This window comes from Enhydra lutris, unplaced genomic scaffold, assembly GCF_002288905.1.
Source record: "Enhydra lutris kenyoni isolate GAN:26980312 unplaced genomic scaffold, ASM228890v2 scaffoldscaffold73, whole genome shotgun sequence".
NCBI classification, from domain to species: domain Eukaryota; kingdom Metazoa; phylum Chordata; class Mammalia; order Carnivora; family Mustelidae; genus Enhydra; species Enhydra lutris.
Window position 1 is genome coordinate 1356965 of NW_019154157.1, and position 15124 is coordinate 1372088.

At 41.2% G+C, this 15124-nt stretch overlaps 1 protein-coding gene across 1 annotated transcript in view; it reads right to left on the reverse strand.

Moving 5' to 3' along the window:
* The window catches only part of LOC111160048 (solute carrier family 5 member 1), a 68983-nt gene that overhangs the window by 28526 nt on the left and 25333 nt on the right, over positions 1-15124 (reverse strand). Inside the window, exons 3-7 of the mRNA XM_022522847.1 lie at positions 14476-14580; positions 13803-13862; positions 12491-12595; positions 1432-1537; positions 287-367 (exon numbers count right to left, since the gene is read on the reverse strand). Of these exons, the coding sequence (XP_022378555.1) occupies positions 287-367; positions 1432-1537; positions 12491-12595; positions 13803-13862; positions 14476-14580 (457 nt within the window). The remainder of the gene's footprint in view (positions 1-286; positions 368-1431; positions 1538-12490; positions 12596-13802; positions 13863-14475; positions 14581-15124) is intronic.

Here is a 15124-nt window from a genome sequence, read left to right on the forward strand (position 1 = left end):
CAGAGGTCCACATTGGGGACTACTGGCTCAGTTCATCTAGAGAGGGTAGCAGGGACCAGGTATTGCCTGAGCCTGGCCCAGACTGAGCTCTCCAGGGCTGAGGAAGTTGCCCCCAGACATTCACTATGGTAGGCAATCCAGGCTTGACCACTCCCCTAGGGAGGGCAGAGGATACCCAGTTCACTGCCTGGGCCAGCAGCAAGCAGGGATGCTACACTTGCTTTTTTTCTCCCTAGGTCTCTGCTTCTGCCTCCCTGCCTCCTCAGCCTGCCCCAGCCCCACTTACCAAATCCAGTCAGGATAAAAGACCCCACCAGCATGATCGCCGTCTGCAAAGTGTCCGTGTAAATCACAGCCGCCAAGCCCCCTAAACAGGCAAAGGAAATAATACATGTGACCTCACGACCTGTCTGCCTTTCTTTCCTTTCCTCCTTTGTCTTGTTATAGCAATCTACTACCCAACATGTTTCTATACCTTTACTTTTCACAGAAATGCTGGGAAGACCTTGGAAAAAGGAGAATGTTTCTCTCTATTTGAGGAAGAAGAGTTTGATGTGACTGAAGGCAGAAGAAGGCGCAAAGGAGATGGTTCTGGTAAGAACTTTCTCCCACAAAGGCAAGGAAGAGCAAAGAGCGTCCAACTCTACAGGGTGTTTGGGTGTTAATGAATCAGCACTTTTTGAAGAGCTACTTCCATGCATGTCTGCTCTCTCTTTACTCAGACCATTTAAGTAACTTCTTGTCCCCAAAGCTGGGGGGCTGCAGTTGGGCAGTAAATTCCATTGCTGACCCTGGGCCCACTATCAGGAGCAGAGTAACACCCCAACTGCTATTCCTGTCACCAGCTTCTCTAGTCACCTCTCAAGTCTTCCTCTAAAATCTCTTTTTTTGTGCATCACTCCCTCCCTTCCCGCCTACAGTGCCTGCCAGTGCCTATCTCATAAAACCCAAGGCCTTCTTCTGGCTTCCAAACTCCCTGCATGTGACCTCTTTTGAACTACCTGGACTTATCACTCCACACACACTTCAGCTACCTCTCATTGGCCACCCTTCTCCAACTAAATGCACCTGCTTGCTCACCCTGCCCCAGCACCATGCCATGACCTTTCCTGACTCCATTCCTTTGCTCTCCCCATCCCTGCACCTGGCACTCCCTCTCTGATTCTCCCAACTCAGCCAACTTCTAGCCACAACCTGGAAGGCCTGTCCCAGCCACACTTCCTAGAAGAAGTTACACTGACTATTCCAGCCAACCACTAGAGTTTTCTGGGGTCCCCATATAACTTGTTAGGGTCTGAGCATTGAGACTAAGCAAACACTCCATCCTAAAACTGTTTCCTGGGTGTATCTCTCTTCCTCAAGAGGAAAAGCTATGTCTCCTACTTCCTTCTCCTTTCCTGGGCTTTGGCTGAGTCATTTGTATGGACTCACCTGTGATTGTGTAAAGGCCAGTGATTGCCAATAAGAGAAAGATCGCCAGGTACAGATCCAGACCCAAGGCCATGTTGATAAATATGGCCCCAGAAAAGATGTCTGCCTAGAAGAAAAGAAGAGGCAGAGTTAGGGGTGAAGGAGTCCAGCTGGCTGCAGGCTGCACCCAGAGCCTGGTTGAGGCACTTCAGCTGCAAAGACAAAGAGGCAAACTTGAAGGAAGTAGCAGAAGATGTCTCCTGAGTATTGTCAATGCCTGTGATTTCTGGGCCCAATGTTGGTTCACACCCCTCTTGCCCTTTGGTTAAATCCCCCAACTAAAGGTCCATATTTTTATCTCTGGATAAGAATATGAGAGACAAGTACTACACAATTCCACACTTAAATTTGTATAATCAAAGACTAGAATGGTGAATACCAGAGGCTGAGGGGAGAAGAAAATGGGGAATTATTAATCAACAGACATGAAGTTTCAGTTAAGTAAAATGAATAAGCTCTAGAGATCTGCCACACAACATTGTGCCTATAGTCAACAACAATGTATTTTACACTTAAAATTTGTCAAAAGCATGTTAAGTGTTCTTACCAGAAAAAAAATTTTTTGATTAAAAAAAACACAGAAGCACCTCAGAGCCATGTTCTATTCCTAAGTTTCTCAACAGGCTTTATTCAAGATGATAATAGATATCCCAAGGGGGGAAGAAAAGGATTCCCTAGTCAGATATCTGTAAAATGCTGGATTAAGCAAAGTTAAGACAGTTTCCTCACCACACGACTCCCCTGAGCCTTTAATATACAGTATGTACTATGAATCCCCAGGAGGGTAACATGGTAAAGGACCCTTCACAAACTTATTTAACTATAGAACTTTGTTTGCCAAGGAATAACTATTAACACCTTGAGGTTCCTCCTAACCCACTTGTAGACTGCTGATCTAAGCTATTCTCCATCATTTACACCTCAGTGTGCAAAGGTTTATTAGATCTATTCCCAAAAACAGGTACTAAAGAGTCCATGAGAAGGAAAACCCACCCATACTCTGGAATGGAGAGATACTTCAGCAACATCAGTTTTATCTTCTCAGCCCAAATGGAGTCCACCTTGACTCAAACACAACAAGAACATCACCAAGAATCTATTATATGGCAGGCTTGATTCTAGGTGCTTTTATCTAGATTATCTCATGAACCTTTAGAAAGAAATGTTTCCTCTTCATCCCCAAATTCACCAGTTATGTTCTTGATGCAGTTCTCTTTCTCCTCCCTGCCTCATATAATCCCATAAAAAAAAAAAACCTTCTACCTGACATGATGATGAGTTGCTAATTTAAACCAAACAAAGTACCAGAATCACCCAAAATGAATTTTCATAGCAGCTCCAAAATACTACCAGGACAGGTAGTATTAAGGGATGATCATGGTAAATCTTTTATTTCCAAATTGCTAAGTATGAAAGAAAATAGACCTCCCCTAGATGCAATGAACAAGCTGTTTTGTTGCATAAAACCTAATATGTTTCAGGGTGTGTAAAGGGCCACCAGGTCATAACCCTGGGAATGATGCCCTTGCATCTCCTCTCCAATCTCAGCTTCCCCACCTCCACCTCCTTAAGCTCCTTGGGGCCCTCCAATGGCTCAGCTCCCCACCAATCACGTCTCCTATTCCCTGACTCTATTAGTTGGCAGAGAGACTGCCTCACACCAACTCCAAGCTTATATGCTAATGCACAACTCCCTCTCCCAAGACAGGTCTCCTGAGGACTGGTATCTTAGCTCCCCTGCAGATTCTCTAGCCCCAGGAGACCTAATATCATTGTCTTTCTTGGTGGAGGAGGAGATGCAGAGTCAGAAGGTGACTTAGAAAGAAACCACACACATACACACAAAGCTAGTGGTCAGAGGACCTGGGTTGTAACACCAGTGCTGCTATTATAGGCCTGACCTTAGATAAAACATTTCACCTCTCCATGTCTCTGTGTTCTCATCTTTAAAGTAAGAAGCTCTGACTCTGAGTGCTTATGATACTCAGTGGCTGGAAGTGGGAAAGACCTGTAGCCAAAGAAAGCATTCCCCTCCCAGGTCCTGGATCTGTTCCATCCTATCCTCTACAGCCAGAGAGGAAGAAAGGACCTCCAGCTGCACATCAGCTTTGCTAAAGGTGAAATGGCCACTCTGTCCTGCGTCTGCACACTGAGCCATAGGAATTGGAATGAGTATTCATAATGCTGGACCCACCCTCCCCTCCATGCCTCTTTAAAATAAAAAAAAGTTATTTCATTTAAAGGGGCCCCATTTATTGATTACACATCTAACCTCAGGAGTAAATTCTTCCCTTAGAACTCTAAAAGCCAGGAGGAGTGCCTCGAGATACTGTGCCATACCTAAGCTCACATAAGCCCAGGTGCTCTGATACTAGTCTTTGAATCTTAGGTGCCCAAGCTTTATCTGCTTTCCTAGGTTTTTTTCCCCCATAACCAGGGAATTTTATAGTTTATCAAATGTTTTCAGGTACATTCTTTGTTTTGATCCCCAAGACAAGGTAATAGGACAAATATATTGGCTCCACTCTACAGATGAGAGAGACAAAATTAATGACAAACTCAGTAGCTAAAATCTGGCTCTTTGTGTCCAAATCCAGTGACTTTCCCACAACACTAAAAGGTAAAATTTCTCTTTTCTGGAATTTTTTCTGCAGAGAGCAAGATCTTTTATCATTAAAAAAAACATTTTTTACTTACTTTTAAAATAAAATAACTTATGAGTATAGCCAGAGGGGAAAAAACAGCCCAGAAAGTTATACACTGAAAAGTAAAAGTGTCCTTACTTCCATCACTTGGACCAACGGTGACCACTGTTGAGAGCTTTTGGTCCACCAGAAGATTTCTAAATGTCTTGCTGAAATTATATATCAATCATTAAGTTCCACATCCTCCCAAAATAATAATTTTGAAGATGGAAACATGGAAAAATGTATAAGTTTGATACTAAGATGGGGAAGAAAGATGACAAATGGTATACACATTCTGACTGCAATTCTGTAAAAGAAATCACACATATGGGCAAAGACACAATATGAAATATTTGTATTAGAGTCATGGGATTATGGAGGCTTTTCCACTCTAGACTTTCTTAAATACCACTGTCCCATTTTTCTTAGAGTTTCAAAAGAGGGGAGAGCAAAAATTTTAACACACATTATATTCCTTATGGTTATATAAATATACATATATAGGTAGTAAAAATATAAAAGCAGACCAGAGGAAAACACAGTAAGTTTAAGACATGTATAACTTTTAAGAAAGAAGGAAACAGGATCAAGATGGGTAGATATAGGGGAGCCTGTGTGGCTCAGTCAATTAAGTGTATGCCTTTGGCTCAAATCAAGATCCCAGGGTCCTGGGATTGAGCCCCACATCGGGCTCCCTGCTCAGCAGGGAGTCTGCTTCCCTTTCTCCCTCTGCCCCTCCCCCTCTTGTGCTCACTCTCTCTCTCTCTCTCTCAAATAAATAAATAAAATCTGAGAAACAAACTGAGGGTTTTGGAGAGGAGGGGGATGAGAGGTTGGGTAAGCCTGGTGGTGGGTATTATGGAGGGCACATATTGCATGGAGCACTGGGTGTGGTGCATAAACAATGAATTCTGAAACACTGAAAAGAAATTTTAAAAATAAAATCTTTTTTAAAAAAGAAGGGTAGAAATAAGCCTTCCATCATATCTGTAATATTTTATTTGTTTCCTTTTAAAAATGAAGAGTTTTTTAAGATCTATAGAATCAGGGTGGTGGTATTTGCTACATTAGTCTTTGTACTTTTCTGTATGTTTGAAGCATTTTGTTATTTTTTTATTTATACAAGTAGGGGAATGATTAAGGACATATACCACCAGCATGATAGTAAAGAACTCTCCTATAATCTTATGAGACCATTTGTTTCACAGCTCTTCCCAGATTGCTCATTCTCTAAATTTCTCTTAGCCCTTAATAAAGAAAAAAGAAAGGAGGAAGGAAGGAAGGAAGGAAGTAAGCAAATTTCCCCAATGCTGCTAAGCAAAACCAACTTGAAATGAAATAGAAATTATCGTATTCTAGACCAAAGTTCAGCAAGCATTTTCTATAAAGTTTCAGGTAATAAACGTTTTAGGTTTTATATACCATATAGTCTCTGTCCAACCTGCTCAGTTCTGAAGTTGATGCATGAAAGCAGCCATAGATAATACATCAAATGGGTGTGGCCATGTTCCAATAAAACTATATCTACAGGGGCACCTGGCTGGCTTGGTCAGTTGAGTATCTGCCTTTGGCTCAAGGCATGATACCAGGGTCCTGAGATCAAGCCCTACGTAGGGCTTCCTGTTCAGTGGAGAGTCTGCTTCTCTTTCTCTCTCCGACTCTCCCTGCTGCTTCTGCACTCACTCACACTCTCTCTCTCAAATAAATAAACTGTTTTAAAAAAAAAAAAAAAACTATATCTACAAAAACAGGCAGTTGGATTCAGCTCAAAGGCTTTATTCCCATCACTTTGGTGAAAAGTTGGCTGAACAATGTCCATGAGACTCATGGGGAATAATAACATTACAGATTCAGTTGGGAAACCTCTTAAGAGTAATTGAGTCTCTTTTTTTTTTTTTATCTTTTTTTTTTTATTTATTTTCAGCATAACAGTATTCATTGTTTTTGTACCACACCCAGTGCTCCATGCAGTCCGTGCCCTCTCTAATACCCACCACCTGGTTCCCCCAACCTCCCACCGCCCCCCACCTCTTCAAACCCTTCAGATTGTTTTTCAAAAAAAAAAAAAAAGAGTAATTGAGTCTCTGACCATGAGACTTGCATAAATTATTTGTCTGACACTTTGAGATCCTATGATTTTATATGTGTGCTTTGCAGCCCATTCTGGTCCGAGTTATATCTGAGCACCCAATAAATCCTGCCTGGCAACGATATTTGAGATGGAGAGCCCCATTGCTCAAATTTCTCTTTTCATTTGTGAAAGCGAATGGCTCAGGTAATGAGTATTCAAACCTTAAGTAAAAGCCAAAGCTCTTATTTCCACTCAAGATTCCAAAATGGACAGTGGAGTTGCTGTAAAAGTTTATTGCAGTCATGTTAACAGCCCCAGGAAATATAAACAGAGACATTCAGTCATCACATGTAATTCATAAAATCTGAGGCTTATCTCAAGTGATTACGCACACTTAAATAAGATACATGATACTAGGAAATTCTATAGAGCAAAATGCATCTCAGAACTTGATAAGGCAGGGTTCCAGGAAAAGGACAGCAGAGAGCCAATAAAATTCAGAGGAGTACATGGAGAAATAATCGAATCTGAGTCTCAGAGCCCAAAACCTAGCCACAAGATGGTGGCCCTAGTCAAGATTCCACTCCACTGCTGCTCAGTGGCTGGGTTATATCTAGGCCCTGCACCTGAAATGATTTTTCTCTCCTAATCAATTACACATACATTGAATCCCTACATCCTCCCCGAAGCCTTCCTGGGAGACTTGGATCTCACAAGGCCACCCTTCTTCTTTCTTGCCCATCACAAATTGTCCATGCCTCTACATACACCCAACAAGATTGATTAATCTTTGTGTACAATTAAATACGTATCTTACTTTGTTGGCTAACAATTATTTTCTTTTGTCCATGAACTTTGATTTCATGTGTATCTTAATGTGAGTTCCTAGGAGGTACATTCAACATCAGTGTAATTATTTTAATGATTTCGTGCTCTATGACTCATGATGAACCTGAAGTAAGCCAAACTTATAAAGATAAAGTCTCATGTGTCAACCCTTCCCTCCTTCTCCCCCTGCCTAAATGTCCCTCCTTCAGATCCTTCATATACCAGTGTGCAGTCAATGTTCTCTCCTCACAGTCCTCTCAAATCCATACTCTTGGAAACTTGTTCATATTGTAAGGTCATTTAACTGCTATCTTAATTTTTCCCAAGGTCTTGAATTTTAACAGACCCTGTAATAAAGGAATGAAAAATTTAGAAGTCAGGGGCCACATAATGCCAAAGGTTTTGTGTCAATAACAGTTACCTTGCTGTTCATAGTTCTGCTACTGTTTAACCCCACAGAGTCCCTTCCCTTCTCGGGACCTCAGTTTCTCCAGCTATAAAATGAGAACACAGGACATAGCACTAGATGATCAATCCCAGTCGATCATGCTGTGCTTTCATTGCATCCAAACATAGAGCAGAACTGTGAGAAAAACACAGACTCTGGGACTAGAGAGACATGGGTTCCAATCCTGGTTTTGCCACACACTTGCTATGTGATTTGAGACAAAATTCCTAACTTCTCTGAGGCTCAGTTATCTCATCCATGAAGTGGAAAATAAATAGAAATCCTTACCAGGCAGTGCTCATGTAAACTGGAGATGAAATAAGTAAAACCTCTATCAGAATCTAAGCAAAGAGACCAACATTAAATAAAAGGCAGCTATCATCCTTCTTACACATTATTCAAAAGATTGTTGTCTCTGGGTAGCAGGAGGAGCATGTAAGAGTCTGGGCAAAGCTTCCAGCAAGGAGGCCCAGAAATCATGCAGAGAAGGAGCAACCTGTACCAAGTACTTTTCAAAAGCAAAATTCAGAAAAGGCTGACTGGTGGGGAATGAGCTCCATCAGGATGTGAGCTAAGCAAGACTGCCCCTCAGCTATCTGGGGGTTCCCAAGTCACAGAAGGTTTAATCAGTAACCTGAACAATAGATGAGGTGATTGGAAGGCAAGGAGAGAGATTGGGTATTTAGTTTATTTATATGACTACCCCACACCAGCTCCAAGGATAAAGAGTACCCTTACATGGCAACTACAGTCAACAGATTTTACCCGCTTGAACTGTGGACCTGGAGAAGACTTGATTCAAAGAAGAGGAATCCCAGTAGCCTCCTCTACACCCTCATTAGACAGGTGCCACCTCACAAGCTGAACCAAGGAGCAGTTCCCTTGCCAATCCCCACCTAGCTCCAGAGTTACTTCCTCTTCCTCCCTGCTTACATTCCTTTTTCTCCTCTTACATCTGCTCTTCTCTACCTCAGGAAGCCTGATTTCTCCACCCCTCCCAGCATTTCTGAGTCTAGGCTCTGCACATTGATATCTAATGACATAGCACTAAAAAGCCCAGCGTCTTCATCTTATAACTAAAAACTAACCCTGAAGGAGGGGAGAAGAAACTGAAGGTGGTAAAATCATCACATTGCTGGCAAAATGCATAGGCACCAGTCAAGAGCAGTAGCAGTTTGAGTCAAAAAGCTGGGCAAGGAGGAAGTAGTACTCTGGGAATCAGTCCCAACTCCAAGACAAAGTTCTATCAGCCTTATAGGCAAGAGCATGTTTACATTGAGTTGTATAGAAATGTATGTGCAAGACCATTCAATGAGGAAATAGTCTCTTCAACAAATGGTGTTGAAAGAACTGGACATGTGTGAAGTTGAACCCCTGCCTCATATCATATACAAAAATTAACTCAGAATGGATCAAAGATCTAAATGTAAGAGCTAAAAGTATAAAACTCTTCAGAGAAAACAGAGGAGTCAATCTTCATGATCTTGGATTTGGCAATGGATTCTTAGAAATGACACTAAAAGCATAAACAACAAAAATAAAAGTAGATATGAACCTCATCAAGATTTAAAACTTTTGTGCCTCAAAGGACATTATAGAATTGCATGGAGGACTGGGTATGGTACATAAACAATGACTCTTAGAACACTGAAAAAAATTAAATTAAATTAAAATTAATTAATTAATTAATTAGATAAATTTTTAAAAGAAAATGTAAAGAAAACCCACAGCATGCAGGGCGTGGGGGAGGGGGAGTGGAATATTTGCAAATCCTGATAAGGGTCTAGTACCCAGAACATATAGAGAATACTTTTAATGCAATCCCTATCAAAATCCCATCCATTTTTTTCAAAGAAATGGAACAAATAATCCTAAAATTTATATGGAACCAGAAAGGACCTCGAATAACCAGACAGAGGAGTATTGATAAAGAAAGCCAGGTTGGTGGCATCACAATCCCAGACTTCAAGCTCTATTACAAAGCTGTCATCATCAAGACAGTATGGTGCTGGCATATAAACAGACACATAGATCAATGGAACAGAATAGAGAGCCCAGAAATAGACCCTCAACTCTATGGTCACCTAATCTTCGACAAAGCAGGAAAGAATGTCCAGTGGAAAAAAGACAGTCTCTTCAACAAATGGTGTTGGGAAAATTGGACAGCCACATGCAGAAAAATGAAACTGGACCATTTCCTTACACCACACATGAAAATAGACTCAAAAGGGATGAAGGACCTCAATGTGAGAAAGGAATCCATCAAAATCTTTGAGGAGAACATAGGCAGCAACCTCTTCGACCTCAGCCGCAGCAACTTCTTCCTAGAAACATCGCCAAAGGCAAGGGAAGCAAGGGCAAAAATGAACTATTGGGATTTCATCAAGATCAAAAGCTTTTGCACAGCAAAGGAAACAGTTAACAAAACCAAAAGACAACTGACAGAATGGGAGAAGATATTTGCAAATGACATATCAGATAAAGGGCTAATATCCAAAATCTATAAAGAACTTATCAAACTCAACACCCAAAAAACAAATAATCCAATCAAGAAATGGGCAGAGGACATGAACAGACTTTCTCAACTTTCTGCAAATTTCTGCAAAGAAGATATCCAGATGGCCAACAGACACATGAAAAAGTGCTCCACATCACTCAGCATCAGGGAAACACAAATCAAAACCACAATGAGATACCACCTCACACCAGTCAGAATGGCTAATATTAACAAGTCAGGGAATGACAGATGCTGGCAAGGATGCAGAGAAAGGGGAACCCTCCTACACTGTTGGTGGGAATGCAAGCTGGTGCAACCACTCTGGAAAACAGCATGGAAGTTCCTCAAGAAGTTGAAGATAGAGCTACCCTACAACCCAGCAATCACACTACTGGGTATTTACCCTAAAGATCCAAATGTAGTGATCCGAAGGGGCACATGCACCTGGATGTTTACAGCAGGAATGTCCACAATAGCCAAACTATGGAAAGAACCTAGATGTCCGTCAACAGAGGAATGGATAAAGAAGATATGGTATATGTATACAATGGAATACTATGCAGCCATCAAAAGAAATGAAATCTTGTCATTTGCAACAACATGGATGGAACTAGAGGGTATTATGCTTAGCAAAATAAGTCAATCAGAGAAAGACAATTATCATATGATCTCCCTGATATGAGAAAGTTGAGAGGCAATGTGGGAGGTTTGGGGGGTAGGAAAAGAATAAATGAAACAAGATGGGATCGGGAGGGAGACAAACCATAAGAGACTCTTAGTCTCACAAAACAAACTGAGGGTTGCTTCGAGGATGTGGGTAGGGAGAGGGTGGTAGAGTTATGGACATTGGGGAAGGTATGTGCTATGGTGAGTGCTGTGAAGTGTGTAAACTGGCGATTCACAGACCTGTAACCCTGGGGCTAATAACACATTATATGTTAATTTAAAAATTAAAAATTATATTTAAAAAAAAAGAATTCTTTCAACTCAACAACAAAAAAAGAAATACAACCCAATTAAAAAAAAAAAAAAAAGTACGTGCCTGTAGGTCCAGACTAGGGCTGGGAGGTAATGGCATAGAAGAAAAAAATAATTATGTTAAGCTGAAGATATAGGTATTTCCTTTAAAGAAAGTATAGTCAAATACAATGTATATACGTCATTTAGATTCTGGTTCAAACAAATCAACTGTAAGAAGACATTTTTTATATAATCAGGAAAATCTGGATATGGATCAGGTATTAAACCACCTAAATTAAGAAATTCCCCTGGATTTTGCTATGTGATAATAGCACAATGGTTATGTTTTTTTTAAAAGGCAAAGACGTATTCTGAAAAATTCATAGCAAAATGACATAATGTCTGGGATTTGACTTAAAGTACTGCTGGGAGGAAAAATGTAGAAGAAATAGATGAACAAGAATGACAAAATGATAATCATTGTTAAAGCTGAGTGATAAGTATTGGTCCATTAGTGTTCATTATACTATTCTATCTCTGGGTGTATATGTTTTAAATTTTCCAAAATAAATAAAATTGCAAATGTTATTTAATATTGCTCTTGTCTTGGCTTTAAGTGACCAGGAAAATAAAAGCACTAGCAGTTGTTTTTTCAGCACCCTACATAGCTAGAGCAGAAGGCTCATTTCAGATCCAACCTGACTCAAATTTCATCCAGGAAAGATCTTTCCAAGATGCTGAGATTGATCCAGTCTTACCTTTGGAAGGACAAGGAATAGGGAAGGACAAGAAAACAGAGGAAAACTGATCATACTCAATGAGAAAACTCCTCTGATAGAGCAGTGAGTGCTTTGTAACACCCTATGTGGTCTCAGAAAATGCCACTTTTCTCTCAACCCTTGGATTTGGCAATGGATTCTTAGAAATGACACAAAAAGCATGAGCAACATCAGGAAAAAAAAGATTAAAAAAAAAAAAAAAACAAGAAAAGCCTCGTGCAATGAAAAGGACAGTGAGGTGGAGCCAGAAGTTTGGGTTCTACTCTTGATTCAGGATCCTGTGCAAGTATTTTCAATTCTCAGTTTTCATTTCCCTGTCCCTAAAAGAAGAGGGAGAATTTCTGAAGACCCTTCAAGAGTTGTGACTGACTGGCCTTGTTTAAGTGTATTAGAAACATCACCTAGAGCCAGATTCTGATCCCTTCAAGCACAAAGGCTCACAGCTAACTATAAGGTTGGAACCAGCCCTTAGATATTGCTAATTCCCTTTCAATGTTCTTTTAAGAACAGTTTTCACTGAAACTCGAGCCTGTTTATGTTTTTAACCTTCCACATGATGGAGTGTAAGGAGTTCCCCATGTTGACTTCTTGATGCATGAAATAGGACTTTACCTTAAGAAGCAAGAAGACCTAAGGGACCAAGTTAATAAAACAAATACTGCTGTGCCTTGGTGGGCCAGTATGTGCTGAGGAACAGGAGTGGGCAGGTTCTGAGACAGCTAATGCCCATCCCCAGGGCAGTAGACTCACTGAGATTTTGGTGAAAATGTAGAGTAACAGGGACAGAATAGAGAGGTAGATCTGGATCCGCTTGCCTCCAAATCGTTTCTTCAGGTACTCTGGCATTGTCACCACCTGCATGGGATGTAAGAAAGGTCATCATCAGCCAAATTGACCAGAAGACTCAGAGAAGAAGGGTCAGAGAAATCTGTAAGGTAGCCAGATGGCCCCATTCTTCAATCCAAACTTGATCCCATATGCCCTACCACTGTAGGGTATTATTCCAGGACACTGAAGATGCCCAATAGACACTTTTTTAAAATGAACACATGAACACATGTGTTCGTGTGATCTACAAGAAAGCAGATCTTCACCCTGAAGGAAGAGGAAATAGATATACATTCCTACACAGAGTGCCTACTGTGAACAAGTAGCCAGGCTGGGTGCATGGTTCTTCTGCTCTGCACACAGGCTTTGCCAAAGATTGTCACTGCAGTCCTGCTCAACTGTTCTCCCAGTTCCTTTCTGCAAATTCTGACTATACTTCTGTCTCACTCACTCAACCCTGAGCCTGCTGTCTTCTGGGATCACACGCGTGTCACCAATAGTCCATGAGCCTCCAGAAGATGTAGAGTCTGTCCTGTGTTCTTTCTGTATTGCTTTCAGCTCCTAACATAGGTATTCATTATATCTCATTAAACAGATACCACCAAAGCCGTCTTGTGTAAAATGTCAGAGATATTTAGTCAAGAGACCTAGCATGCATTCAATAGTTGAGTAGCAGCTGCAAGAGCTACTGAAAGGGAAATACAGTTCTTTTTCACATGCTGCTTCCCTTCCAGGAGCAGAGGCACACATGAGCAAATGCATGGCAGTGCCTTGCAAGTGTACACCCAATGTGAAGGGACATGATGTTTAAGAGGGCTCTGCATAGAATGAGGTTGTTTAGAGGGCTTCTTAGACAGTCAAGTCATGGCTGAGTGGATCTGTTGAATGTCCCTAAAAGTGGTCAAGAATTTTATAACTTGGAAAAGAGAACCAAGCCACAGGTGTTCTCTGCCATTTATGCTAGAAAGTCTCCTTTGTCTTTCAGGAGGATGGAGCTCACACTATATGTGTGTGTGTGTGTGTGTGTGTGTGTGTGTGTGTGTGTGTGTGTGAGATACATATTATATATAATATTTGTATTATATATAATACATAATAATATGTTATATATTATATATTATAATAATATAATATATTTGTATTAGATATATGTGGGTGTAGGTGTGTGTGTGTGTGTGTGTGTGTATATATATATATATACTGCATGAAATGGAATAATAGAGCAGATACTTACCCCAGCCTTAATGTAAATGGGAACAAACACCCAGCCCAAGACAATCACCCAAATCAGTGCCTGAAACAAACAAAACAATAGGTAGAATCAAACCAGGAGGAACCTTAGCCCATTCTGCTATCTGCCCTCAATTACTACAGGAAAATCACCAAGCATATTCTCTTGGGGCTCTGGGGACAACTCCCCAAGTGGCCATCAGAAAATGAAAGAGGCCTTTGCTGCCTGATTGGCCCACAGGAATGGTAGTTAGGCAATAGCAGAGGGACCCCAGGGGGCGGCCATTGACAACATAGCCCCGTTGGCCTCTTCTCAGGTTTACAAGGAGTAAAATACTACTTAGAGAACTTTTAGATAATAATAATAATGATAATGGAAATCTAGTGGTAAGAATTTCAAAACCTCTAATATGGCCAAAAGGGTACAAGAGGACTTGATTTTTAAGAGAAGAAAAAAATACTATTGCCATTATATCATTATATAGTTTTCTCACGCTACTCTGGTGGAAGTGGAATGGGACCATGGAGCTCCTGAAGCTGTGCCCCTTTTCCATCTACATCAGAGGGAGGCCCTGGTTGATTCCCTAACACTTAGAGCATCTCTAAGCACAGATTGAACTGGCTAACTGCTAAACTTCCTTCTAGCTCCAAGACCCAGTGTCTCTGATGTTACTCACATTCCATTCAAAGCCTCCCATGGCAATGCCTGCAGCAGCTCCTGTCCCAGCCAGCCCCACAAAGTGGCCGCTTCCAATGTTACTGGCAAAGAGAGATGCTCCAATCTGGAAACACAAAGAGAAAGTCTGGTAAGGACTCTATGCTCCACCAGGACACTCAAAGGTAGACCAAACAGAGAAGAGGCATGTCACCCACAAGAAGGACAAGAAAGAGCAGAGGCAGGCTGGAAATTTGACTGTATGTCTGTAGGGACCACTGATGCACAAGGTGGATGTGGGGTCTTGGGTAATAGTGAAGATGAAAAAGAGAGGATTGGGGAAGAAGCAGTGTGTATCCACAAAGTAGATCATCTGTGGATCCTTTGTCAACCCAATGGCCAATAACAAAGAAGACATGGGACCCCACAGCCCACTGAGCTTTCCTTATAAGACTTCCAAGAGGCTGTCTGCTCAGAAGCAGGCCCTGTGCCATTCATCTCTGTGTCCTCAACACTTCTGACATATGACCCTGACCAAACTGACTTTCAGTAAATGTGGACAGTTTTGATAAAAGGACTCATTTAAAGGAAGTCTCTGGGCCTTAGTCCTCTTACTTATTAGAGAAGGCAAGGGGTAGAACGAATGGTTCCTAATTATTAAATTCTATGAT